This window comes from Palaemon carinicauda, chromosome 31, assembly GCF_036898095.1.
Source record: "Palaemon carinicauda isolate YSFRI2023 chromosome 31, ASM3689809v2, whole genome shotgun sequence".
NCBI classification, from domain to species: domain Eukaryota; kingdom Metazoa; phylum Arthropoda; class Malacostraca; order Decapoda; family Palaemonidae; genus Palaemon; species Palaemon carinicauda.
Genome location: NC_090755.1, coordinates 23,335,993 through 23,362,550, shown reverse-complemented (window position 1 = coordinate 23,362,550; position 26,558 = coordinate 23,335,993). Strand labels below are relative to the sequence as shown.

Sequence of the window (26,558 nt, the reverse complement as noted above, 5' to 3'; positions counted from 1 at the left end):
CCAACAGGGCGAGTTTCCCTGTCCTGAGGTGAAGTAGATTATAGATCGTATATTTAGTGCAGCTTAATTCTACGATTATCATGCCGGCTATCAAATTCATCAACAAAACAGTCTAAATCAATTCCCTCGGCACGTGCACTTTCAATGGACAGTAATGCGATATTACTCAATCTAGCACTGGTCATGGAATTTCTGAGAAATGTTACACGCCATGCAACATGCTCTGCTTCTCTTACAGCATGCTCTACATACAGCATGCTCTGCATACAGCATGCTCTACATACAGCATGCTCTGCATACCTTACCGCATGCTTCTCAGTCACACATCTTTGGTTGTTGCCAACTCACTAGACTGTCAAGCAGTTTCATAACGTTGCCTTCCAGTCTGCTGCTTTTGCACCAGTGAAACCCTCACTGAGAGAACTTAGCTTTTCTCGGATATGGTCCCTGTAGATGAGAAAGTGCTTTTCTCCCTCCTTCTGATATTCCCTTGAGGACTCTGTCATTTGGAGAGGAGCCTTTAGCTGCGTAGCCTCCTATGGACTTTTTTTTTAAGCATAACATGCTTCCAGGGAAGGTAATGGTTCCACTTCAGTCGCTAACCCCGTCTGTTACCACACCTGCTCCCTTAGACCTTGAGCTGTGTTGCAAGACATGCAGTCCAAGCTTAGTCCTTGTTAGAGGATTTTTTGTTTACGGAGTCAGTGTGTCACTGGGAAGACGTTCAACAACCAACAGAAGTGACTTGTTGTGACGCAGTGCGGCAACCTCAGCAATCCGATAAGGAGTTGTCTATACGACCCAGACATTCTAGACAGCTTCGGGTTGTCACTGTACTTCCTCGCTTCCCCATGGTTGACAGTTCACAGACTGTGCAGCAGTACCATGATCTTGTGTCCGGCTCCGTCAGGCGACTGGCTTTTAAGAGCTCCCACAAGTCGTCGCTGTCTGGAGATTCTCAGATGGACTATGGATCTGACCAAGGAACTGGGCCTCCTGGTCAATTTTGAGGAGTCTCAGCTCGTCCCATCCCAGACCATTGTCTACCTGGGTATGGATCTTCAGAGTCGAGCTTTTCGGGCTTTTCCGTCGGCCCCAAGGATCTTCCAAGCCCTAGAATGCATCCAGAGCATGCTGAGAAGGAACCGATGCTCAGTCAGGTAGTGGATGAGTCTAACAGGGACACTTTCATCGCTGGCCCTGTTCATCGTGTTAGGGAGACTCCACCTCCCCCCCCTTCAGTATCATCTAGCTGCTCACTGGATAAAGGACATGACGCTAGAGACGGTCTCAGTTCCTGTTTCCGAAGAGAGGAGGTCTTCTCTCGCGTGGTGTAAGAACAGCTTTCTTCTCAAGGAAGTCTACTTTTGGCTGTTCAGAAACCCGACCGCCGTCTCCTCTCGGACGCATCAGACACGGGCTGGGGTGCGACTTTGGACGGACAGGAATGCTCGGGAACATGGAATCAGGAGCAAAGGACACTTCACATCAATTGCAAGGAGTTGTTGGCGGTTCTTCTGGCCTTGATAAACTTCAAGTCCCTCCAGCTTAACAAGGTGGTGGAGGTGGACTCTGACAACACCACAGCCCTGGCTTACATCTTCAAGCAGGGAGGGACTCTTTCGTGGAAGTTGTTCTAGATCGCAAGGGACCTCCTCATCTGGTCAAAAGATCGAAAGCTCACGCTGGTAATGAGGTTCATTCAGGGCGGTATGAATGTCATGGCAGATCGCCTCAGCCGGAAGGGTCAGGTCATCCCCACAGAGTGGACCCTTCACAAGAGTGTTTGCAGCAGACTTTGGGCCCTGTGGGGTCAGCCAACCATAGATCTGTTCGCTACCTCGATAACCTAGAGACTCCTGTTGTATTGTTCTCCGATTCCAGACCCAGCAGCAGTTCACGTGGATGCTTTTCTGCTGGATTGGTCCCATCTCGACCTGTATGCATTCCCGCCGTTCAAGATTGTCAACAGGGTACTTCAGAAGTTCTCCTCTCGCAAAGGGACACGGCTGACGTGGATTGGCTCCGCTCTGGCCCGCGAGAGAATGGTTCATAGAGGTACTGCAATGGCTGGTCGACATTCCCAGGACTCTTCCTCTAGGAGTGAACCTTCTACGTCAACCTCACGTAAAGAAGGTACACCCAAACCTCCACGCTCTTCGTCTGACTGCCTTCAGACTTTCGAAAGACTCTCAAGAGCTAGGGGCTTTTCGAAGGAGGCAGCCAGAGCGTTTGCCAGAGCAAGGAGAACATCCACTCTCAGAATCTATCAGTCTCAAGGGGAAGTCTTCCGTAGCTGGTACAAGACCAATGCAGTTTCCTCAACCAGTACCACTGTAACCCAGATTGCTGACTTCCTGTTATATCTAAGGAAAGTAAGATCCCTTTCAGCTCCTACGATCAAGGGTTACAGAAGTATGTTGGCAGCGGTTTTCCGCCACAGAGGCTTGGATCTTTCCACCAACAAAGATCTACAGGACCTCCCTAGGTCTTTTGAGACCTCAAAGGAACGTCGGTTGTCCACTCCAGGCTGGAATCTAGACGTGGTCCTAAGGTTCCTTATGTCATCAAGATTTGAACCTCTCCAATCAGCCTCTTTTTAGGACCTCACATTAAAAACTCTTTTCCTCGTGTGCTTGACAACAGCTAAAAGAGTAAGTGAGATCCACGCCTTCAGCAGGATCATTGTTTTCACATCTGAAACGGCTACATGTTCCTTGCAGCTCGGTTTTTGCTAAACGAGCTTCCTTCACGTCCTTGGCCTAAGTCGTTCGAGATCCCAAGCCTGTCCAACTTGGTGGGGAATGAACTGGAGAGAGTACTTTGCCCAGTTAGAGCTCTTAGGTACTATCTAAAAAGGTCTTAACCTTTACGAGGACAATCAGAAGCCTTATGGTGTGCTATCAAGAAACCTTCTTTCCCAAGTTCTAAGAACTCAGTTTCTTACTATTCAGGCTTCTGATTAGGGAAGCACATTCTCATCTGAAGGAAGAAGACCTTGCTTTGCTGAAGGTAAGGACACATGAAGTGGGAGCTGTGGCTACTTCAGTGGCCTTCAAACAGAACCATTCTCTGCAGAGTGTTATGGATGCAACCTATTGGAGAAGCAAGTCAGTGTTCGCATCATTCTATCTCAAAGATGTCCAGTCTCTTTACGAGTACTGCTACACCCTGGGACCATTCGTAGCAACGAATGCAGTAGTAGGCGAGGGCTCAGCCACTACATTCCCATAATCCCATAACCTTTTAACCTTCCTCTTGAATACTTTTTATGGGTTGTACGGTCGGCTAAGAAGCCTTCCACATCCTTGTTGATTTGGCGGGTGGTCAATTCTTTCTTGAGAAGTGCCGAGGTTAAAGGTTGTGATGAGGTCCTTTAGTATGGGTTGCAGCCCTTGATACTTCAGCACCTTAGAGTTGTTCAGCCTCCTAAGAGGAACGCTGCGCTCAGTAAGGAAGACGAACTTATTTAAGGCAGAGTAATGGCTCAAGTCGACTTCCTTACCAGGTACTTGTAATTTCATTGTTATTTTGAATAACTGATAATATGAAATACGGGATACTTAGCTTCTTGATATACATGTACACTGGTTTTCACCCACCTCCCTGGGTGTGAATCAGCTACATGATTATCGGGTAAGTTTAATATTGAAAAATGTTATTTTCATTAGTAAAATAAATTTTTGAATATACTTACCCGATAATCATGATTTAATTGACCCACCCTTCCTCCCCATAGAACCAGTGGACCGAGGAAAAATTGAGGTGGTGTCAACAAGAAGTACTGCAGTACCTGGCCACAGGTGGCGCTTGTGAGAACACCCCCCTCTTGTATAGCGATCGCTGGCGTATCCCTTCCGTAGAATTCTGTCGGGCAACGGAGTTGACAGCTACATGATTATCGGGTAAGTATATTCAAAAATTTATTTTACTAATGAAAATAACATGTTTATGTATATATTTGAGTATAGAAATACGGTAAGTTTCCTTTTCAGTGTTTGTGCTGTGTGTGTGTGTAGGGAGTCCACTCATTGTACGACAACTTCTCCGTGTGGTCTCAGGCCACTACGGTGACTTTTCATGGGTCACAATCTCTCCCTTGGTCCTTCGGTCTCCCTTCGGCGGGCGCCGTGGGGAGTCGTCATCGCTGGACTCTACTTACTAATATGTTTCTCCGCTGTTCCTCCTTTCCTACGGGGAACTTGGTCTATCAGCGTGGGGAACGTGGGAGTTTTGTTTGACTACGGTCTCTCTCTCTCTCTCTCTCTCTCTCTCTCTCTCTCCTTGAGTTCGTTCACCCTTTTATTATTACTACGTATTACGGTAGCTTCCTTCCCGTTGCGGGTTGAATTGCTTCCGTTTATTTTGTCTCTATTATTTTTTTATTTAAATCTAATTGCATTTGTTAACTTTTCAGCCTCTGTGTAGAACGCTTCCCTTCGGGGTTCATTCGTTCTTACTATTAGTAACATTCTTAGTTGAATTACATTTGTTCCGTAACCCAAATACAAACCACGCTATTTACATAGGGTATTATTTTCGGCGTAGCTGAAATGGCGAGCCATTAGATTTTTAACGAGGGTTAACTACCCCTGCGCTAGTTAGCAGAGCAGGGGTAGGGGAGGGGTAGCTAGCTACCCCTCCCCCCTCACACACTGGTGAACTGATTCACTTCGTTTTTAGCTCTGACGATGAACGGATGTGTCTGTTCCCGTCCTCGCATGGCAGCCATTTATTGTTTTGTCTTTGCTTAATTACTTACTTTCTTTACTCATGTATATATGTAAACATTTTTATGTTTATGTATATATTTGAGTATAGAAATCAGTAAGTTTCCTTTTCAGTGTTCGTGCTGTGTGTGTGTGTGTGTGTACGATATCACCGTGTGGCCGCCGGAAGTCAGGCCACTACGATGTAAATTCATGGGCCGCGATCTCTTCCTTGGTCCTTCGGTCGCCTCCTTCCATGGGCGCCGTGGGGAGTCGTCATCGCTGGACTTATTATTCTGTTCTCCGCTACTCCTCTTTTCCTACGGGGAAGGTGGGGTTCAGCGTAGGACGCGAGAGTGTAGTTTGACTACGGTCTCTCTCTCTCTCTCAGGAGGTCGTTCACCTTTTACTACGTTTTCTACAATAGCTCTTCCTTTCGGGTGGAGTTGCTACGCAGTACTTTTTATCTCAATTATTTTATTATCAAAGCTAATTGTCTTTGTTAACTTTTGAGGTTTTTAGAACGTTTCCCTTCGGGGTATTTCGTTCTTACTTTTAGTGAACATTCCTTTATGAATTGCATTTTTATAACATATTTCAGTTTTGGTTACAGTTCTCGCCCTTCCCCCTTCCCGTGAGTGTAGGTGGGGTTGGGGCTCTTGCCTGTTATGTAATTCTTGTGTTCTTTTCCCTCTGGTTTCCTCTTCGGAGTCTTCCCGGGTGAATGAATGTTAACTAATTACATTTTATTTTCACAGTTAACGATCTGTTTTCCGTTTGCCTAATGTGACAACAAAGCAGAGCTGTCTTGTTGGGACTCGGGGAGTCGGCTGTTGCTGCCTCCTCTATGGACTTCGTCAGGGGCGTGTCTCCTTCTCCTGGTAGTTCCCTCTTAATGAGAGAATGCCTTAATGAAGTCATTGAGCTTCAGCACGGCATTTCATTCCCGTGCTGAAACTTGGTGACGGGCAAGAGGGCTCTCGAACTTGGGGAAATTGCTCCCCCAGTTCGAATCTAAATTTCTCTCTTTCACCTTTTTCTTTTTCTCAATATTACTTCGACCTTATCCTAATTTCATAAACTTTCTTTCGTCTTGCTTTCCAAACTCTATGAGAAAAATTTCCCTCATTATATATGTGTATATATTATGTACATATATATATTTTTTTTTTTTTTTTCCTATGGCTTGGATGTTTCTACATCCATTGTAGCCCCGGCGGGGATGTTCATACATCCTTTATTGCTGCCTGCTTTGATGAGTGGGAGGAGGTGTCACAGTTGGGAGGTGTTTGCATTCAAAGCTATATGTGAGAGTATTGGATGATTTCAGCCATCCCGAAGATGGTTTGGACCTTTTTGGCGGAACTATTCTCAAGTGTTGGGTCTTCGGAATCCAGGGGGATCCAATGCTTGGGGTAGGAATCTCGGCTTTTGGCCGGAAGCCCGTCATTACAGATATGGGGAGGATGATTCCATAATTTCTTGGTCTCAGTCCTAACAGGCGGGTTCAGCTTACACCTGTGCCTCTATATCTGTTTTGATGCTATCCTTCGGGTAGGGTATGAAGTGGACCATCTGGGAAGTATACTCTCATTGTGCCGATAGTGGAGAGTGCAAATTTCCTTTCTGACGTGTGATGGCCTAACATTCTCGAGCAGGTACATCAAACTAACCCTTTTCTCTCTCTTTCTCGTCTAATGGATTCTTTAAGTAATGAACCCCCATCCCCTGGATACGCTGACTCTCCCCCGGCACTGTGGACGACCTCTGCTAATTCAATTAAGGAAAATTCTGTTGACGACCTAGGAACAAAAAAGGACCCCTCTACTAATGTTTTAAAACCAATTAAGTTGGGTAACAAAGGGAAACTAAGAATCCTTCATGTTACCCAAATTCCAATAAATACTGATTATGATATATATAAAGCATTTAGATGCTATGGAGTGATAAAAGAAATTAGAATGAAACTTGAAAATAAAAAATGGCATTCATGGATAACTTATAATAATCATGAAGAAGCATTCAATGCAGTATGTAACATCAATGATATCAAAATTAATAACTTAAATGTCATGGGTGCCCTATGTGATAAGATACCAAACAGTTTGGATGTATATAGACCTGCTGACTGGTTTGAGAAAGATATCGATTTAACTATGCTCCCCAAAGAAAGCCAAAACCACCAATGTGGCTTGTTGCCGAGCCTAAAGGGAGTACAGTAATGGGAATTATTTTAAAATTAGCAAACTAATTCAGAAAAAGGTAGGAACCATTGCACCAGGTGATATATCTTGCTTTGGGAAAAATAGCTTCCTAATCCATGCAAAATCATACACGCAATCAGTAATACTGTCTAACCTTACGACAAGCAGTGATGAGGATATGTTAGATGTCAAACCCTACCTGATTTGATGGAAGTTCCACCCGAAACAAAGTTACCAGGTGCACCTGTGGTAGGGAAGGTGCAAAAACCTGGTAAATCCTCACCACTGATAAATAGGAAAAGAGAGAGACCTCCATCCCTCTCTCCCCCCTCCATTAGAAACGTTAAGGTTATGACATCAAATAAATTTGATGTTTTGTCTGTTGATGTTTCTAATGAACCAGAAGATAAACTGAATAAATCAGAAATTCAAGTTGAGGTCCACCATCTACCTCAACAAATAGATCAAAAGGATACAAAGAAAACCACAAACATAAAACCCAACATAACAAGACCACCTCTTCTTCGGCCTTTCGATCTCTCCCTTAAGAGTCTTCCTCTCTTCCTTGCCTCCAGGGGGAAGTCGAGGAAGAGTGGCACCATTGATTTAACCCCCATTCCTCTTGGTCAGGTGGATCACGTTGCCTCCCCCAGTGGGGCAATACTTTCCGCTGCCAGTAATGACTCTGTTACCGCTTCCATTCCAGATCATGTACGAGCGGTATGGCCTGCCCTTGGACTTCCTGGTTCCCCTTTGGAGGAAGTTTGGAACCAGTTCCTCGCGGGCAAGGTAGTGCCTCAGGTCCCTTCTGTTTTGGAACCCTCGGGAGTTCCGGACCTCGCCTACCTCCTATCAACTCAGTTGGCGCCCACGGAAGTTTTAGTGGATATAGTAACCTCAGCTCGTGCGACGCCTACTTCGCACTCCGTTGCGCATCTACAAATTACAACGTCGTGAGCGCAAACATCGCAGTACCACCTCCTCCTCCTCCTCCTCGCCTCGCCCTCTTCGGAGGCTAGGAGGGAGAGAGAGAAGAGGAAAAGGAGAGCTCGCTCTCCTTCACCCAGACATTCTTGCCGGAGACACAGGCAACATAGGAAGAGACATCATCGTTCTCGCTCTTTCTCGCCTTCTATCTCTTCACGAGATGTCTCGCCGTAAGACTATAAGCGCTCTCGTCACAAACATAAGAAGAGCGCTTCCTCCTCGTCAACGCCCTCTTTGGAGGTCAGGAGGGAGAGAGAGAAGAGGAAAAGGAGAGCTAGCGTGCCTCTAACTATATGTTCTTGCTGAAGAGTCAGGCGATATAGGAAGAGAAATCATAGTTCTTGCTCTTCTTCGCCTTCTGTCTCTCCTCGAGACTATAAGCGCTCTTGGCACAAACCTAAGAAGAGCGCTCCCTCTCGTCATCGTTCTGCCTTGCTGTCGTCTTTCTTTCGCGAGGGATCATCTTACGAGCGCGACGAAGGGCAAAGCACGTTCTGACCTGGAACCCTCTTCTTTGCATAATAGTTTGAGGGTCTCCGTTCGCTCTAAAAAAGTCAGATAGACCGCTTTTCCTCGCTTTCACCCCTTATCTTCAGAGAAGATCGCTCTCGCCTTCGACCTCTCGATCTCTGACCCTATGGGGTCTTGTGACAAGGAAACTTCGGTTTCCCGGTGCGCTATCCCTTCGTTTTCTCGCAACCCAAGTTGCTGAAACCTCGGGCTCTCATGCATTTAGTCTCGCTGACACTTCGGTGTCTCGTGACAAGGGAAACTTCCGTTTCCCGTTGCTCTGGCCCTTCGGGGTCTCGCAACACAACCTCTAGGGGCTCACACGATCACGCTGAACCTTCAGGTTCTCGTGAAACAAGTCACCAAGAGTTTTACTCTTATGACAGAGAGTCTTCGGACTCTTGTCGCTCGGAGTGTTCGCGTATGCTCAACCAACACTGCGCCCATGACCATCAAGAGTTTTAAATATTAAACTTAGCCGGTGAATATATAAATAGCTGACGTCTCCGACGGTCGACAGATTCCAAAAACTCGCGAGCGATCGCCATGAAGGTTGTCGGGTGTGCCCACCAGCGCCGACTATCGGCCAGATACCGCATATACTTCTCAACCAAACCAGTTCTTCTCTGTCGGTGGTCCAGACAACATTGGTTCCGCTCGCGCTTGACCTCAAGTTTCTACCGATTGGTGAAGTACTTGGTTTTGGTTTTATTGCTTTCGCTGTGTTGGTTTTTTGCTTCAATAAAACTCTTGAAACCCTTTTTTGATTTTTGTTGATGAACTTGGCTTCCCTTTGGATTTTCTTTGGATTTTCATAATGGCTGACCCTTCTCCTGTCTATCGTAAATGTGCGAAAGACTGTAACAAACGTCTTCCGAAAGCTTCTATCGATCCTCATACTGTTTGTGGTAATTGCCGGGGTAAATCCTGTCAATTAGGAGATCGGTGTGAGGAATGTGTGGTTTTATCGGAATTCGAGTGGTTGGAGTATGAGAAATATACTCGGAAACTCGAAAGAGATAGGGTGAGAAGAAGCTCTTCTAGATCTATAGATTTTTCCTCTGCCCATGCCCCTGAACCTAATCCTTCTCCTGTAGTGGTAGTTTCAGAACCCCCTATTGGCACTCATGAACCTTCAATGCGTGAAATGTTATTGGCTATTCAAGCGTTGGGTGAGAAGGTCGAAACCTTGGCATCGGACAGGAACCAGCTTATGTCCGACGTTAAGCTTTTAAAGAGTCAAAGTGGTAAAGTGGAAAGTGCGACTAATGTGTTTAGTGTTGCGACGGAGGGTTCGTCTGTTCGTGCTTGTCGCTTACCTAGTCCGAGACCTCTTTCAAGCTCCCCTGCACCAGGGAGAAGGAATGTCGTAGGACTTAAGGGAGTGAGAGGTGTAAACCAACATACAGACGTTCCCTCAAAGGTATCAGACGTTGCTCCTCAAGCACGTCCTTACCATAAGACGGGAGAAACTAAATTCTCCTCGTCTTCCGATGATTTGCCTCATAGGAAACCTTGGCGTAAGGTTTCAAGACCCTTAAAACGCAAGTCAGTCCCTTCAGGACAGGTCCAGCGTCCTGGCTGTAGTCATTGGGACAGCTCTGACCGTATTCAGTCATCGGATGGCTGTTCGCCTGTTAAACGTAAACGTGACGCTGAGTCTGAGGGTCTCGTTCGGTGCGATGACTTGCATGCACTGACGTTGCCGACGTCACGGCCCGTTTCGACTCCCGTTGACCCTAAGTGGAGTGTCTTACAAGACATGCAGTTGAAACTTTCATCTTTAATGGAAGTTTATGAGCATGACCAGGTTCGTAAAGATCCTTTGCTTGCGGTTCGCCAGTCCGGCAAGCGTGACTCAGGTCTTCAACCGCCTAAGCGAGATTTGTCTCGTCATTTTGACGTTAGCGCTAATGTTATCGGTGCTGTTAAACGTGACTCTGATCGTGTTCCTCGTCAGTCACGTCAGTTACGTGATGTTGAACGTCATTTTCCGCAGTCTCAGGGTGACGTTCAGCAGCAGTCACCGCAGTCTCGACGTGACGTTCGTCGGACGACTCCGTTGTCCCGACGTGACGTCGAACGTCAGTCGCCGCGGTCGGGTGTTGTTTTTCAACCTCAAGACCTGCAGTCTGTGCAGTCCCGACGTGATGTCAAACGTCAGTCGCCACAGTCTGTTGTTGTTTTTCAGCCTCAAGACTTTCAGTCTTTGCAGTCTCGACGTGACGTCGTTACCTCTGCTTTTGCTGCGGCTCCTTCGCATATTGATATAGCCTGTCAATCGTTGCCTCCTCGGCATGCTTCTCCGTGTCGAGGGACTTTGCCTTTGTCGGATGATGTTCCTTCGGATGAGGAAGTTGTTAATCCCCTTCCTGCTGATGTTCCTTTGGGGACTCTTTCGGATGGAGAGGAGCCTAGGGTTGCTCAGCGATCCCTTGACTTTAAAAAGATAATGCTTATCTTTAAGGATCTGTTTCCCGATCATTTTGTTTCTGCTGCTCCTCGTTCACTTCCATCTGAATTCACGCTGGGCGTTACTTCTTCGACCCCGTCGTTCACGAAGTTGGTGCTCTCTCGCTCTTCTAAGAGAGCTTTGCGTTTGTTGGGAGACTGGTTAATGTCCAGGAGGAATTTATGGAAGTCCTCTTTTGCCTTTCCCCCTTTCAAATTGGCTTCTCGTGCGAGCGTCTGGTATGACACGGGAGAAGTTCTCGGCTTGGGGGTGCCTGCCTCTGCCCAGGGAGACTTCTCAAGCCTTGTAGACTCTCCTCGTCGTCTGGCCATGAGACGCTCGAAGGTTTGCTGGTCCTCTACAGATCTGGATCATCTCCTTAAAGGAATTTTCCGTGCCTTCGAGGTTTTCAATTTTTTGGATTGGTCCCTGGGAGCCTTGAGTAGGAAAGTCTCGTCAGCGGACAGGGATGTCTCTATTCAGATAATATCTTGCATGGACAAGGCAATAAGGGATGGCTCGAATGAACTAGCTGCTACGTTCACAGCAGGGGTTCTTAAGAAGAGAGAGACTCTGTGTTCTTATCTTTCTGCAGGGGTCACTCCTTGTCAGAGGTCCGAACTTCTCTTTGCGCCCTTGTCTTCTGCTTTGTTCCCTCAACAGCTTATTAGAGATATCGCGGCGTCTCTTGTACAGAAGGACACTCATGATTTAATGGCCACGTCTGCTCGTAAGGCTTTACCTTCGTCTTCTCATGTCAGCAGACCTAAGTTTGACACGCCAGCGGCAAGGTTTATCCCGCCTTTTCGTGGCAGAGCTCCCAGTAGGGGAGGCTCTCGTGCCGATAGCAAGCGAGGCAAGAAGAGAGGATCTAAATCCTCACGTGGCAGAGTCTGACTGCCCACGTCCTCAGACAGCAGTAGGTGCCAGATTGACCAACTTCTGGCAGGCCTGGGAGAAGAGGGGTGCAGACCGGGAGTCTGTTTTGTTGCTGAAGGAGGGTTACAAAATTCCTTTTGTACGAAGACCTCCTCTAGTGAAAGTTCCGATAGACCTCTCCCAGGTATCGAGAGGAGACAAAGAGACAGGCGTTACATCATCAGGTGTCTCTGTTGTTAGAAAAGGGGGCGGTGGTGAAAGTCTCGGACCTTCAATCCCCAGGTTTTTACAACCGTCTCTTCCTGGTTCCGAAGAACACAGGAGGTTGGAGGCCAGTGCTGGATGTAAGTGCTCTCAACGTGTTTGTTGTAAAAACAAAGTTCATGATGGAGACCACCAAATCCGTTTTGGCAGCAGTCAGAGAGGGCGACTGGATGGTCTCTCTCGACTTGCAGGATGCGTACTTCCACATTCCGATACATCCAGACTCTCAACATTATCTGAGGTTTGTGTACAGGAAGGTGGTGTATCAATTCCGAGCACTGTGCTTCGGCCTCAGCCCTGCTCCTCTTGTTTTTACGAGGCTCATGCGAAATGTAGCGAAGTTCCTACATTTATCGGGGATCAGAGCCTCCCTGTATTTGGACGACTGGTTACTCAGAGCGTCGTCCCGTCATCACTGTCTGCAGGACCTACAGTGGACTTTGGATCTTGCGAAAGAGTTAGGCCTCTTGGTGAACATGGAGAAGTCGCAACTGACTCCATCCCAGACCATTCTCTATTTGGGGATGGAGATACAGAGTCGAGTTTTTTGGGCTTTTCCGTCTGCCAACAGGATCGAGCAGGCTTTGCTCAAAGTCCGTCTCGTGCAAGAGAAAAACCGTTGCTCTGTGAGAGATTGGATGAGCCTCCTGGGGACTCTTTCGTCTCTGGAACAGTTTATCTCTCTAGGGAGACTCAACCTGCGCCCTCTCCAGTTCCACCTAGACGTCCATTGGAACAAGGAGAAGACTTTAGAGACGGTCTCGATTCCAATCTCCGATCCAGTCAAGACTTGTCTAGCTTGGTGGGACAGCAATATAAGACTTCGGGAAGGTCTTTCTCTGGCAGTCAAGAACCCAAACCATGTGTTGTTTTCAGACGCATCGGATTTGGGTTGGGGGGCGACTCTGGACAATCTGGAATGCTCGGGTCTTTGGTCCGCAGACCAGAGGAGTCTTCACATAAACTGCAAAGAGCTGTTAGCAGTCCATCTAGCGCTAAGGAGTTTCGAGAGAGTGATTCGAAACAAGGTGGTGGAGGTGAATGCAGACAATACCACGGCCCTGGCTTACATCTCAAAGCAAGGAGGCACTCACTTCCACGCTCTTTTCGTCATCGCAAGGGACCTTCTCATTTGGTCAAAAGATCGAAACATATCTCTTTTGACGAGGTTCGTCCAAGGGAAGTTGAATGTCTTGGCGGACTGTCTCAGTCGAAGAGGTCAGGTGATTCCTACGGAGTGGACGCTCCACAAGGAGGTGTGCGAGAGACTTTGGATGACTTGGGGTCAACCCACCATCGATCTCTTTGCGACCTCGTTGACAAAAAGGCTCCCGACTTATTGCTCTCCGGTCCCAGATCCAGAGACGGCCCACATAGACGCTTTTCTTCTGGACTGGTCTCACCTGGACGTTTATGCCTTTCCACCTTTCAAGATCCTAAACAAGGTGCTGCAGAAGTTCGCCTCTCACGAAGGGACCAGGTTGACGTTGGTTGCTCCCCTCTGGCCCGCGAGAGAGTGGTTCACAGAGGTACTTCTATGGCTGGTAGATGTTCCAAGAAGTCTGCCGTTGCGGATGGATCTCTTGCGACAGCCTCACGTAAAGAGATTTCATCAAAGCCTCCCCGCGCTTCGTCTAACTGCCTTCAGACTATCGAAGGACTCTCTAGAGCTCGAGGGTTTCCGAAGGAGGCAGCTAGAGCGATCGCGAGGGCTAGAAGATCCTCTACCATCAGGATCTATCAGTCGAAATGGGAGGTATTTAGAGACTGGTGCAAGTCCTCCTCTATTTCCTCTTCCAGTGCCTCTGTAGCGCAGATTGCGGATTTTCTGCTTTATCTGAGAAACGGTCGCTCCCTCTCTGCATCCACCATTAAAGGCTACAGAAGCATATTAGCTTCTGTTTTCAGGCATAGAGGTTTAGATCTTTCTAATAACAAAGATCTCCAAGACCTGCTTAAGTCTTTCGAGACTTCCAAGGAGCGTCATATTTCGACTCCTGCTTGGAACTTGGACGTGGTCCTGCAGTTCCTTATGTCAGACAGGTTTGAACCGTTAAATTCAGCCTCCCTGAAGGATCTTACCCTCAAGACACTTTTTTTGGTGAGCTTGGCTTCGGCGAAAAGGGTTAGTGAGATACATGCTTTTAGCAAGAACATCGGCTTCTCCGCTAATAAAGCAGTATGTTCTCTTCAACTTGGTTTTTTGGCCAAGAATGAACTTCTGTCTCGTCCTTGGCCTAAATCATTTGAAATCCCCAGTCTTTCTGAGATTGTGGGGAATGAAGTTGAAAGAGTGCTGTGCCCCGTTAGAGCTCTTAAATTTTATTTATCCAGAACTAAACCGCTACGAGGTTGTTCAGAGGCTTTATGGTGCTCCGTTAAAAAGCCCTCTTTGCCTATGTCTAAGAATGCGTTGTCTTATTTTATTAGACTTTTGATTCGGGAGGCACACTCTCATTTAAGTGAGAAGGATCGTAATTTACTTTAAAGTCAAGGCTCATGAAGTTAGAGCGATAGCAACTTCGGTAGCGTTTAAGCAAAATAGATCCCTTAAAAGTATTATGGACGCGACCTTTTGGAGAAGCAAGTCGGTGTTTGCTTAATATTACTTGAAAGATGTCCAGACTCTTTATGAGGACTGCTACACACTGGGACCATTCGTAGCAGCGAGTGCAGTAGTGGGTGAAGGTTCTACCTCTACATTCCCTTAATCCCAATATCCTTTTAATCTACTCTTGAAATTTTTAATCTTGTTTTGGGTTGTACGGGAGACTAAGAAGTCTTTCGCAATCTTTTTGATTTGGCGGGTGGTCAAAATTTTGTTTCTTGAGAGCGCCCAGATTAAGGGTATTGATGAGGTCCTGTTATAGGGGTGTTCACCCTGGATATAGCAGCTCCTGGGAGTCTTTCAGCATCCTAAGAGGATCGCTGGGCTTCGTGAGGATAACGGACTAATGAGGCAGAGTAATCATCAGAGTCAGCTTCCTTACCAGGTACCTATATTTAAGTTTGTTTTTTTGAATATTTGTCAAAAACTCTTGAGCATATATGCCTTTATTGTTTTAATACTGGTCTCTACCCACCACCATGGGTGTGAATCAGCTATTTATATATTCACCGGCTAAGTTTAATATTTAAAAATGATATTTTCAATTTAAAATAAATTTTTGAATATACTTACCCGGTGAATATATAATATTAAAGGCCCTCCCTTCCTCCCCGATAGAGACCCTACGGACTGAGAAGAACTGGTTTGGTTGAGAAGTATATGCGGTATCTGGCCGATAGTCGGCGCTGGTGGGCACACCCGACAACCTTCATGGCGATCGCTCGCGAGTTTTTTTAATCTGTCGACCGTCGGAGACGTCAGCTATTTATATATTCACCGGGTAAGTATATTCAAAAATTTATTTTAAATTGAAAATACAGTGGTACCTCTACATACGAATTTAATTCGTTCCACAACCAACTTCGGATGTAGAAAATGTTCGGATGTAGAAACGAATTTTCCCATAAGAATACATGGTAATTCATTTAATTCGTTCCTCAGCCTGAAAACCCATAATAAATACTTAATAAATGGCTACACATAATTACACTTAACAATAACATAACTGCATAATATGAAAGAAGCATGTAAAAAAGATAATTATAAAGAAGTAATAAATAAAAAATGTGTTTTATTGCTACTTTACCTTAGAGACAGGCCAACGCAGGTGTAGGATTTGCTACGCCAGGAGACGGACGATCGGCGAGAAGGTAGACATGGTGTTATCATGTTCTTTAAATAAACACTCTCTCCCTCTCTCTCTCTCTCTCTCTCTCTCTCTCTCTCTCTCTCTCTCTCTCTCTCTCTCTCTCTCTCTCTCTCTCTCTCTCTTGTTCTTCTTCACTGTTAGTGTTAGAGACGTCTATTATTTTTTTCTGAGAGAGAGAGAGAGAGAGAGAGAGAGAGAGAGAGAGAGAGATTAAAAAATGAGAGATTAAACAAAAATGTGTTGTTTACATATCATTTTTAACAGCATTAACAAGTTGAAAGACAGCTAAATGTAACTAAAAAAACTATCAGCGAATCTGAATTCCTTTATTAACTAAAACAAATATTGATACAAACACACTCGTGTGCGTATGCGCAAACACACACACACAAGTACGAGGAGACACGATCGGCGAGGAAGTAGAGATGGTGACTGCGATAACATACTGTAACTAACACTACGGAAATTTTAATTTAACTCGGCTTATTTATTTTTTTTTTATTTTTATATTTCATATTTTTTACATTTTTTTTCCTTTGATTTTTTTTATTTTCATCACTCTCAGTGACGAGTTACTGTATGTTATCGCAGTCACCGTCTCTACCTCCTCCCCGACCATCTCTCTTACTGCGTAGTAATTTTTGCACCTGTGTGTGTGTTTGTGCATACGCACACGAGTGTGTTTGTATCAATATTTGTTTTAGTTAATAAAGGAATTCAGATTAGCTGTTATTACTTTCTTAGTTACATTTAATTGTTTTTCAACTCGTTGACGCTGTTAAAAATAATTTGTACTCTAAACACAGTTTTGTTTAATCTCTCTCTCTCTCTCTCTCTCTCTCTCTCTCTCTCTCTCTCTCTCTCTCGCTCGGAAAAAAATAATAGACGTATCTAACACTATAACAGCGAAGAAGAACAAGAGAGAGAGAGAGAGAGAGAGAGAGAGAGAGAGAGAGAGAGAGAGAGAGAGAGAGAGAGAGAGAGAGAGAGAGAGAGTCTCTCTCTCTCTCTCTCTCTCTCTCTCTCTCTCGGAAAAAAAAATAATAGACGTATCTAACACTATAACAGCGAAGAAGAACAAGAGAGAGAGAGAGAGAGAGAGAGAGAGAGAGAGAGAGAGAGAGAGAGAGAGAGAGAGAGAGAGAGAGAGAGATTTTATTTAAAGAACATGTTAATGCTATGTTTAGAGAGAAACAGAAAAAGAGAGAAGTCTTATTTAAAAGAGCTTGCTAATGCTATCATGGTTTTCTTTGCTTCGCTTTTTTCTTTCTTTCAGTTCATCACACTGATCCTTCTCACAAATTATCGTTGCCAACAATCTCTTTGTCCTTTATCCCTATCAACAAAAGGCGTTCTATCTCTTCCAGGGTATTGCTAAGATGTCTTGTAATAATGGTGATCACCTTCGATGGTTATTTGCTTTAATGGCTGCCTTCAGCTTGATGATACTCGAGATCATAGGCCTATTCCGGCCATATTGTTTAGCCATACAGTATCACTCACATGCACATTGCTCTCATGTTTTTCTATAATTTCTTGCTTCAATTCTAATGAAAGAATTGCCTTCTTCCTGTACTGAAACTTAGCTTCTTAGGCACCATGATTATAGGTAAAATCAAAAAGGAAATGTGAGAAAAGGAAGAAAATAAGCACTGTTAATAACAGACCAAACAGAGGACAACCACACAATACACACAAGAATAGAGAACTGAGCACTCGACGCTCAATGGCGTAATGTTTACTTCGTGTGTCGAAATAAAATTCGGGTGTAGAGTCAAAAATTTGCTCGAATTTTACTTCGGATGTTGGAAAATTCGGATGTAGATACGTTCGTGTGTAGAGGTTCCACTGTATCATTTTTACTCTTATGGCAGAGTCTTCAAACTCCCGTCACGCAAGGTGTTTGCACACAAATCGCCGGTCATACACTCGCGCGGTCAATCCCTCGCTCTCGTGTTACAGACAGGACAACTCCCCAGTTCCTTTGCTCCCTAATAAGTTAAGGATTACGAGTCTCTCGGAAACCTCGGAAGAGGATGCAGGGGGGAAAGGGGAAACGTGTTAGAGAGGCTAAAAGAAAACACCCAGATAGCAGCGACGTAGAACACAATGCCGAGGGCTTCGGCCGCTCTGTTCGTTATCCTGCGCTTCATGTGGCAGCCCATGAGCTGCCCATGTTACGAGGTAGCACTCGTTGTCAACCTGCAACTTGATCAACTTGAGAAACATGCATTGTTGCCAGGAGGTTCGCCTCCAGGGGTTAGAGAACCTCCTGTTACAAGTGAGTGATAACCTTCCTCAGAATTGGGCTGCGTGAGCGAACCACCCCCACTTCAGCCATTTAGCAACCTTCCCTCCTTCGTGAAGAGTTGTGAACAGCTTGATAAGTTTTACCTCTGCTATCTCGTCCCTGAAGACTGTGTTTTCTCCCCTTGAGCTGGGGAAAAAGCAAATCTAAGGCTTGTTCCTTCTTCGGGGGGAACTTCTCCCTCGTTCGCGAGAGAGATTATTACGCCTACACTTTTTTCCCCATAAGAGCTGGGAGAGAGCTTGGCTCAGGTGATGTCCTCCTTCGGGGGGACTTCTCTCTCGTTCACGAGAAGGAGATTATTACGCCTATGCTTTTTTTTCCCATAGAACTGAGAGAAAACTTGTTTTAGGCGATCTCCTTCGGGAGAACCTTCCTCCCATTCACGAGAGAAAACTTGTAGGAGTCTGCTGATGCACGCTCCTCCCCTCTACGCTTTTGGTTCTCCTCCAGGGGCGGAGCGACGTTCTCCTTCTGGAGAACAAATCTACCCTGCGGAGGAGTTATCTTCATCGTGCTGTAAGGAGACGTCTTTTTGAACCTACTGGTTCTCTTCACGTTGACCCCCTGGGGTCTCGTGACGATCACCGTTTCGGCGGGCGTGATCAGGAGCCTTTGAACCCTCGTCATGTTGATCCTACGGGTTCTCATGACCTTAGGAGTCCTTCGGGCCTCTGTTGCGATGGACTTTCGAGTTCACATGTCTTGGAACCTTCGAGTTTCAGTTACGCTGAGTCGTCGGGCTCTCGTAACAATTAGCTCAGTGTGTCCGCACACGCACGCAATTAGTGCTATGCGCGCGACCATCGGCATCAAGGGTTTTACTCTTATGACAGAGTCTTCAGACTCGTCAACGGTCTTCGCCATTACCTCCAGACACTCCGACTTCTACAGTTCATCCCCTTTCGATAAGAAAAATACGAGGGGTAAGACAGAAAGTTTGTCTGCTACTCGCGTCTCCACTTTATCTGTAATAACACGCGAGGACTTAGCGCAGCCTGAGGAATCCTCGGGAGAGCTGCCATCGAGGTACTTAGAATCTTCCTATTTAAGGACTCTAAGAACTATGTGTAATATCTCATGCCTCGGTGATTTGCATCTGTCTCCTCGACCTCTTGACGCTCCAGCCTTAGGCAAGCTATGTTGTCCACCCCAAACCCTAAGACCAGAATTGATCTGGCTGTGGCCTGATTGGTAACGTCTCTGACTGGTGTTTGACAGTCTGGGGTTCGAGTCCCGCTCAGACTCGTTACTGCCTTTAGTGCCTGCAACCTTACCATCCTTGTGAGCTAAGGTTGGGGGGTTTGGGGGTGCCTATAGATCTATCTGCTGAGTCATCAGCAGCCACTGCCTGGCCCTCCCTGGTCCTAACTGAAATGGAGAGGAGGCTTGGTCTTTGACCATATGATATATGGTCGGTCTCTAGGGCATTGTCCTAACTGCTAGTGCAATTTCACTGTCCCTTGCCTCTGCCATTCTTGAGCGACCTTTAAACCTGGTCTGTTCGCCGAGATCAGAGACGTCAACCCTTCTCCCCTGATCTTGGATCCCCTCACGGCGAGGTTCACACCGGGCTAATCCTTGAAGAGAGACACTACTCTTCCAGGCTCTTCTCAGTCACAGAAGCCTCGGCAATGGAAGCGACTTGAATGTCCCCTTTGGCTTGACACGTGGTCTGATACAGTCGGCTACCTCGCGAGCCACGAGGACTTGTCAAACCAAGACTCCAGGCAGCCCCGATGAGGGATTTCAAGATTTTCAGTTTTCCACCCTCAATAAGATAACACAGGATACAGACCAGTCGTTACTATGCCCAGTCAGGGCGCTAAAGAAATATCTGAAGCGCACCAGACTTTCAGACCACGTCTCTGTCATCTCTTCCTTAGTACCAACAAGGTAAAGAGAACCTCTCGCAACACCATCCCTTTCTGGCTCAAGAAAGTTATTGCGAGGTCTTTTCACGGAGACCCAGAGGCAGCACAACCCATAGCCCTTCAAGTTAAGGGAGTGGCTGCCTCACTGGCGTTTAAGAGAGATTTCTCAATCTCCCAAGTCTCAAGTGCTGGGGTCTGGAAACGCTAATCTACATTCACCGCTCACTATTTGAGCGACGTGACACATTGGTCTGTAGACACCCTTTCTATAGGGCCTATTGTGACAGGTCAGCGGGTGCTGTAGCTACTTTACGCCCTTTCAGGGGACAGTAACCATTGGCTGAGGATACTGGGTTACACAAGGTTTTAAGAAGGACATCCATCTATCTTCGTCTCCTCCCTCCCATCTGGGGATCTTAGTCTGTATCCAGTTTCAGCTGAACTCGCCAATGGAAATAAGGTATGATACTCATCTGATTCCTCTCACAGGGTATAAGTTATACTCGTGGTCACGAGGTTTCCCCTTTGCAAGGTCGGGGGAATCCTAATTTTGAAGGGGTCCGAGTCGAATGTTCCTGACCCACTTCATCCTGAAACATTTGTTTCCATGAAGCTACAAACCTTCAGTCATACTGAGATTATGGGGATCTACAAAGAAAGAAGATTAACGGAAGATTGTTGCTTCAAAAGAGTCTAGTCTGAGGACTATCTTCCCTAGGAATAGGGAACTCCTTGGCCACCCTGGCCTCAAGACTAAGTCTCCTATAGTAAAGAATGAGGGTTTGTATCAAGTGTAGGAACAAATGACAAACTTATAACAGAGTTTGTATTTTTCCTAACAACAAACTCAAATTCTTTACACAAATCTTCCTTCCATCACCGCCCCCTAAGATAGTCCTAGCTAGAATCCGATTAAAGGTAAACAGCAGCTACTGACCTGCGGTCCCCCCACCACTAACAGGTGGGTAATTACCTGCCCGGTCGTTAACGACCTTGTTAAGGTTTTTCTGCCGTATTTTCCAGCTCGCGCTAGAATATCTCCTATAGTAAAGAATTCGGGTTTGTATGTTAGGAAAAATACAAACTCAGTTATAAGTTTGTCATGTTTTGATTTTTACAATAGCTGTGTTAACTTTTATCTTTTTGTTTCTAGGTTATGGCATCAGTTAACCCTGGCCCTTGTGGCATTGGTGAAAGATCCAGCTTTGCAACAAGGAACAGAGCTTATCCAACTCTACAGCAATCTTATTGGGGAACTGGAAAACAAGTAAGTTTGTACTGAAGAATGATATTAAAGGTGAAATTCAAGCTTGTTTTGTTTTGCAATTTGTATTTATGTAGTGCTACATTATAATGTACAGGATATATTGATTGGTTTCTATATGTATACAAACCATATTCCTTGAAATACGAGTATGTCTTCAGTGTGATCTAGAATGCCCATTGAATATTTGATAAGATAGGTGTGGTAGTAAGGAGGAGGTAGGTGTAGGTAGACACACCTTTATGACTGTATCACTTCACTTTTGGCCACAGAAGTGGTATGATACAGTTGGCCAGGCAGGAGGCTCTCCCCACCTGCCTCACATTGACTACCGCAACCTACTTTGTAAAAGATTCAATAGCAATCTCAGCTTGCATTGAAGACATACTTCTATTTAAAGAACTTGGTATGTCTAGTTTGGAAAATACAAATTACTAGAAAAATTAATTCTTTTGTAATTGATACCCTTATATTTTACAGTACAGTTCCAATTTTCATTGTCTATGAACAGTTTTCTTTGTATGTGTGTAGGTTTTCAACATACTTTTTTTTATCTCTTTTTCCGCAGAATCAATCCTTTGTCCCTTGCACAAATGGCTGGAGAGGTTGTAGCACAGTACACAGATCCAAATGAGGCAATTACTTTCATAGAGAAGATTGCTCCAAAAGTGGTTGATCATCAGGAAGCAAAAGTTTTGTGCAATGTTCTTATTGCCAATGTAAGGGAATAATATGTCACTTTGCTAGTTTTACTAATAGCTCATGGAACAAAGTACATGTTCCTACACATAATACAAACCTTTGACATTTAATTCAAATATGTCTTCAGCGAAGCTGGAACCAGCGGTTAAGCTTTTAATGAAGTGAACTCAGCTGGCTGCCATGTGGTAGGGAAGTCCCGCCCACTCACCAGGCAGCGTGACCTTTGCTTTGACTTCGGTAGTCAATGAGTACTGACGTAATATTCGGCGTTCTTTTCTGGGTCTTAATCTTATCCTTTGTTCCTTCACTAACAAGTCTTACGATATTTGTAGGGATATCTTTTGGCAAAGCTGGAAGGTTAGCCATTAGACTTTTAGCGCAAGGTGGCAACACTAGCCGACCGCTCATCGTTGAACTACGTCACTTTTTTTCTTTCGGCTGGTATAGAATGGTCATCTCCTCTCTCCTCAAGACTTGACCATATACTAGACTATCGCTTTACGCGAGCTAAACGCACAAAGTCAAGAGATTGCAGGTCTTCACGAAATTGATGCTCTTCCCTGAGAAAGCGTTCTCTTTCACAAGCTATAAGCTCACGATTATGAGCTAGACACTCAAGATCACAATCTGAACGTTCACGGTCGCAAGCTAGACGCTCACAATCATGAGCTAAGTGCACATGATCACGAGTATGACGCTCCAGATCACAAGTGAGATGCTCATGATCACGAGCAGGACGTTTACAATCGCGAGCAAGACGTTCACCATCGAAATGATCCTCTTCATCAGGATGACGTAGGCGTTTGTGCTCACGATCGACTCGTCACTCTCCAACCCGGCGATCTGCTGCTCCTTCTTCCAGACGAATCATGCTTGAACAACGATCTCCTGAATGGCAACCTCCAGATAGATGTCCTTATTGTGTACCCCCTGCTCCCTTTACAGCTTGGGGTACCCATGCCGATGCTTCCTCCTCCACCTCTGATGAGCAATCATAGTCCTTTAGTGCTACAAATGCACCCAAGGCTCTATCCTCCTCGCTCGCCGTCAATTGCTTGTGAAACGGACCATTCCTAAGATCCCGCTAGAGAGGTCAATATCTGTTATGTCCTCCTCTGCAGGCCCTTATCCTAGGAGTAAACCTTCCTTGGCTGGTCAGCCTGAAAAACCTCCTGTTCACCTGTCTACCTCATTTAGACCTAGAGGTGCGGACAGCGTTGACCACGAGTCAGCATCAAACGTTGGTCTACCTCCTTTTACCGATACGTTCTGGAGATATGATAACAATGTGACAGAAGAGGAGGCTGCGGGGTACTCCACCTCAGCGGACTGACTCCAACCTCGAGGAAGTAGAGACACTGGCTCGCCCGAGAGAGATCTCACGATTCCTTCAGGCCTCAACCTCTAGAAATCGTTTCTCCGGAACTCCCATCCCCCCCATCTCTAAACCACCCAGAGACGAGCAACCTCCTAACTTGGAGTATCAGTCCAGCGGAACCACAAGCTCTTCCCAAACCGTCCATTCTAGAAGAGCATTTTTCGTCTCGAGTCTAAAGACTCGAAAACTGTTCCTAAGAACACGAAATGGAGGGAGACTCACAGACCTGAGACAAATTGGAGATCCCCAAAGCGGGACCTTCCTAAGAACCTTCTAATGCTGACAATTTTACCTTTCCTAGGCTCTTATGAGTGAGAGCTTTAAGGTAGATGAGTTTCTGGACTCTGATGATGACTATCTCCCCATATCAGCGAGTCCAAAGTTCCATTCCAAAGCCGAGCGTAAGGAGTGGGAACACACTTTCTGGCAAGTCCTTGCTTTTATGAGATCCATTAACAAGCTGTCAAATCCTGGTACCACTCCTCAGGAAGACAAAGACAGGGTCCTGGAGCAGCCGTTTGGCACCCGGAGACCCCCTAAGACCAGTGTACCGTTGCCCTGGTCCAAGGGACTGACAGCAGCCAGAAGGAAAGCTACCTCTCAGGTAGCAGGTGCATCCAGTTCGCTGAGGGTAGGCTTCTCATCAATGGCCCTCCCACTTCCTTTCATCTTACAGAGGAAATATTACAAGATCGAGATCAAACCCCTCACAGCCCTGACCCTTTCAGCAACTGAGCTCCTACACATAGAGAAAGGTGCCAAGTATGCCATGCAGGCTGCTTAGTGGCTTGACCTGTGGCTGGGGTCGTTAGGCCACATTTTAAGATCTGAGGATTTATCCAAGGAGTCTACAAGGCAGTCTCTGGAGTCTTTCCTCTTGTCTGGTACTCAGACCTTGGAATTCCTTTCCCACCAGGTGGCCAACCTGTGGGCAAATGCTATTCTCAAGAGAAGGGGTTTTGTGATTGGGAGATTCCACAAGCAGGTGCCGAAAGTGGAAGTGACGCACCTGAGGAACTCTACCTTGAGGGATCTACTCTCTTCAACCCAGAGGAAGTAGAGAGGGCCATGATGTCTTGGCCCTATGGGAGGGCTCCTCAACCTCCCATAGATCAGCCCCATTCATCGCATCCCTTGACATTTAGGTTTTCTGGACCTACCAACAATGTCTCTAAGCACCCCTTTTCGGCTAAAGACCAGAAGGGTTCCAAACCTTTCAGAGGAGAGGTGGTAGAGGAGGAGGCCGAGGTAGTCGCTGCTACTAGGGAGGGCAATCCTCTCATAAGTCCACGTGTGAGGGGATGCCTGCGACACCTCTGGCAGAGGTTGCAGATCCCTGGATAATCGCAGTGATCGGTGTAGGGTATCGCATCCCGTTCACACAATCTCTCCCCTCCACTGACTTGGGATTCAATTCCATTGGGCTCTTATAAGAAGGGATCCGTAGAGGGACTTGCCCTCCGGGCCGAAGTCCAAACCATGCTGCAGAAGGCCGCTCTCCAAGAGGTCCTTGACGGGTCCCCAGGCTTCTGCAATTGACTCTTTCTTATGAAAAATGTGTCTGGAGGCTGGAGACCAGTTATCGATCTCTCGCCCCTGAACAAGTTTGTTCTACAGACGCTGTTCAGGATGGAGACGGCAGACACGTTTATTCAAGTAGTAAAACCCATGGACTTCATGTGCACACTGGATCTCCAAGATGCATACTTCCAGATCCCAATCTATCGATCTTCAAGGAATTTTCTCTGATTCGTACACGAGAACAGATGTTAGCAGTTGAAAGTCCTCTTTTTTCGTCTTGCAACCACTCCTCAGGTCTTCACAAGGGTTTTTGCCCTAGTGTTGTCTTGGGCTCACAAGAACAGCATTCGTCTCTCAAGATACCTTGATGATTGGCTGTTTCTAGCAGACTCAGAGATAACCCTTTTTCATCACCAAGACATGCTTCTCGAGTTTTTTACGATCTGGGGATCATGATAAATCTCAAGAAGTCATCACTGCTCCCCTCTCAGGACAGGTTCATCTCTGTATGAGACTATAGACACCAACCTCCAAAAAGTCTTTCTTTCTGACAACAGAGTACACAGGCTGAGAGAAGTAGCAAGGCCCTTCCTCAGATGGGAAGTTCTTCTAGCCTGGTAGTGGTTGTGCCTCCTAAGCCACTTAACATCCCTGATTCGTCTTGTTCCCAACGGCCGCCACCTTAGTTTCTGTAAGACAGGATCAAGTGACGGATCATCAGTGGTTGATGACTGAGGAGAACCTCCGCAAAGGACTAGACCTTCTTGTCCCCCCTCTGGACTTGATGCTCTACACAGACGCATCAAAAGAAAGATGGGGGCCCACATGCTGCAACACAGAGTCTTAGGCCTTTGATCTGAGTCCAAAAGGTACCAGCACATAAATCTCTTAGAGATGAAGGCTGCCTTTCTAGCTCTTTAGCAGTTGCCGGCAGGTCACTTTGTAGTGCTAATGAGGGACAACACTACGGTAATGGCTTACATAAACAAACAAGGCTGTACCTTTTCGCAGCCGTTCTGCTATCTATCAGTCTATCAGTAGAGATGCTAAGATGGACAGAAAAACATTTGGTGACCCTATCAGCTTGCTTCATTCCCAGAAAGTGGAATGTACTTGCAGGCAACTTGAGCAGTGCGACTCGGATAGTGAGCTCTGAATGGTCTTTGAATCCTCTGATAGCCCAACAATGTCCTGACTGTGGGGTTCCCCGACTTTAGACCTGATTGCGACGTCCCTGCTATACTGCTCTCTAGTCCCGGATCCTCCAAGCTCTATGGCACAATGCATTTCAACAACCGTGGGATAACATCGATATGTACGCTTTCCCACTGTTCTGTCTGATGAGAAGGGTGCTCAACAAAACTAGAGCATCTAACAACTTACTGATGACATTCATAGCCCAGCTATGGCATTATGCAGAATGGTTTTCAGACCTGCAGCTCCTGATAGATATTCCGAGAGAACGACAAGATCTACTCAAACAACCACACTTGAAAATCTTCCACAAGATCCATCTCTCTATGGCTTCATGCATGGAGACTATCCAGCATCTCCTCTCTTGGAGAGGCATTTTGTCACAATTTTCTAGAAGGATGGTTGGACACTTGTGAAGATCTTCAGCCTTGGTTTACCAGATAAAGTGGATAGTCTCCTGTGGTTGGTGTCGTGGGAGGGAGGGGTATCGCCTCTCGATGCCACTATTCCAGTGGTAGCAGAGTTTCTTGGATACCTTCGGGAAAAAAAACTCC

General features: G+C 46.1%; 2 protein-coding genes across 2 annotated transcripts in view; one reads left to right on the top strand and one right to left on the bottom strand.

Annotated features, from left to right (window-relative positions):
• LOC137624350 (equilibrative nucleoside transporter 1-like) overlaps positions 1 to 26,558 on the bottom strand; it is a 788,303-nt gene that overhangs the window by 624,899 nt on the left and 136,846 nt on the right. The gene's annotated exons all lie outside the window — the stretch shown is intronic.
• Positions 1 to 26,558, top strand: part of Rpn9 (regulatory particle non-ATPase 9) — an 84,380-nt gene that overhangs the window by 6,400 nt on the left and 51,422 nt on the right. Inside the window, exons 2-3 of the mRNA XM_068355042.1 lie at positions 21,099 to 21,212; positions 21,778 to 21,928. Of these exons, the coding sequence (XP_068211143.1) occupies positions 21,099 to 21,212; positions 21,778 to 21,928 (265 nt within the window). The remainder of the gene's footprint in view (positions 1 to 21,098; positions 21,213 to 21,777; positions 21,929 to 26,558) is intronic.